General features: G+C 80.1%; 1 protein-coding gene across 1 annotated transcript in view; it reads right to left on the bottom strand.

The window, feature by feature from the left end:
- AURANDRAFT_64072 (hypothetical protein) overlaps nucleotides 1-1,552 on the bottom strand; it is a gene marked incomplete at both ends in the record, with an annotated part of 11,651 nt that overhangs the window by 7,158 nt on the left and 2,941 nt on the right. Inside the window, one exon of the mRNA XM_009038404.1 lies at nucleotides 14-743. Coding sequence (XP_009036652.1) covers nucleotides 14-743 — 730 coding nt within the window. The remainder of the gene's footprint in view (nucleotides 1-13; nucleotides 744-1,552) is intronic.

Here is a 1,552-nt window from a genome sequence, read left to right as displayed (position 1 = left end):
GGCGCCCGGCGACCGCGCCGGCCGCGACGGCCTCGGGCAGCGGGCCGGGCCGCCCGAGGTCGCGCGCGGGGAACCCGCGGCCCCACGCGTCGGCCGCGTCGCCGTCGCCGAGGGGCGGCACGCCGACGAGCGCCGCGGCGGCGCCGGCGACGATCGGGCGCGCCGCGGGGATCTTCGACAGGTGGCGCGCGCAGCGCGCGAGGACCGGCAGCGCGGCCGTCGCGGCCGCGGCCGCGGCCGCGTCGCGCGGCGGGCCGACGCCGGCGACGCGCGGCACGAGCGCGGCGACCGCCGCCGTCAGCGCCGCGGCGACGGCGCGCGCGAGCCGCGCCGCGTCGCCGCGCGGCGGCTCGGACAGCGAGACCTCGACGACGAGGAGCGTCGCGTAGCCCGGGCCGTCGGCCTCGAGCGCCGCCGCGAGCGCGCGACCGCGCGCCGGCGCCGCGGCGCGCACCTCGGCCAGGAGCGCCGCCGTCGCCACGCGGTCCGGCCCGGGGACGCAGCCCGCGCGCTCGTCGAAGTAGGGGTTGAGGGGCGCCGGCGACCCGACGAGCGCCGCGAGGCGCTCCGCGTAGGCCGCGAGGCGCGTCGCGTCGGCGTCGGCGTCGCCGCCGGCGTCGGCGTCGCCGGCGGCGCCGGCGTCGGCGTCGGCGTCGCCGGCGGCGTCGGCTTTGGTGCCGCTGGCGGCGGCGTCGGCGACCTCGACGACGAGAGTGGCCATCCTCGACGCTCTTGCCACAAGCCTGCAAGGTTGCAGGGTGCTTGAATTCAGCGAGCAGAACACGCGATGATGGGCGCGTTCGCCCGCTTGGTCGTCGCCGCGCTGTGCGTTTACGGTTCGTCGAGCGAGGACGCGTCCGCGTTCGCGGGCGAGGGCGGCGACGACCGGGGCGGCCTGCGCGAGGTGGATTACGCGCTCATCGCCGCCGCCGCCGAGGGCGACGCGGCCATGGCGCGGCGCGTGCTCGAGGCCGGCGCCGACGCCCGGGCCGCGACGGAGGACGGCGAGACGGCGCTCCACACCTGCGGCATCAGCGGCTCCGCGGACGTCGCGCGGCTGCTACTGGCCGCGGGCGCGGACCCGGACGCGCGCGTGACCGCGCCGCGGGGCCTGAAGATGACGCCGCTGACCTGGTTCGCCTACGGCCTCCACGAGGCCGGCGCGCGCGCGCTCCTCGACGGCGGCGCGACGCTCAACCTCGTCGTCGACGACGAGCGGGGGGACCGGCTCACGGCGCTCGACATCGCGAGCCGGCTGACGGAGGGCCACGAGCTCGTCGCCCTCTTCCGCACGCGCGGCGGCAAGCGGTACGAGGAGCTCGACAACGTCGAGCGCGAGGCCTACACGGTCGGCGGCGACGTCGCGCCCTTCGAGTAGCGCCGCGCGCGCGCGCGGTTTTTTTCCGTCCTCGGCCGCCCTAGAAGGCCGCCCGAGGGGCCCGGGGCCGGGGCGAGGGTGGCGCGTCGTTACGGCGCGCGGACGGCGGACCGCCCGCCGGCGCTCGGCGCGCGCGCGCGCCGCGGCCCGGCGCGCGCGCTAGAAGTCGTCGTC

The sequence above is a fragment of the Aureococcus anophagefferens genome (genome assembly GCF_000186865.1).
Source record: "Aureococcus anophagefferens unplaced genomic scaffold AURANscaffold_8, whole genome shotgun sequence".
Taxonomy (NCBI): domain Eukaryota; class Pelagophyceae; order Pelagomonadales; family Pelagomonadaceae; genus Aureococcus; species Aureococcus anophagefferens.
This window is presented reverse-complemented; position numbering and strand designations above follow the sequence as displayed.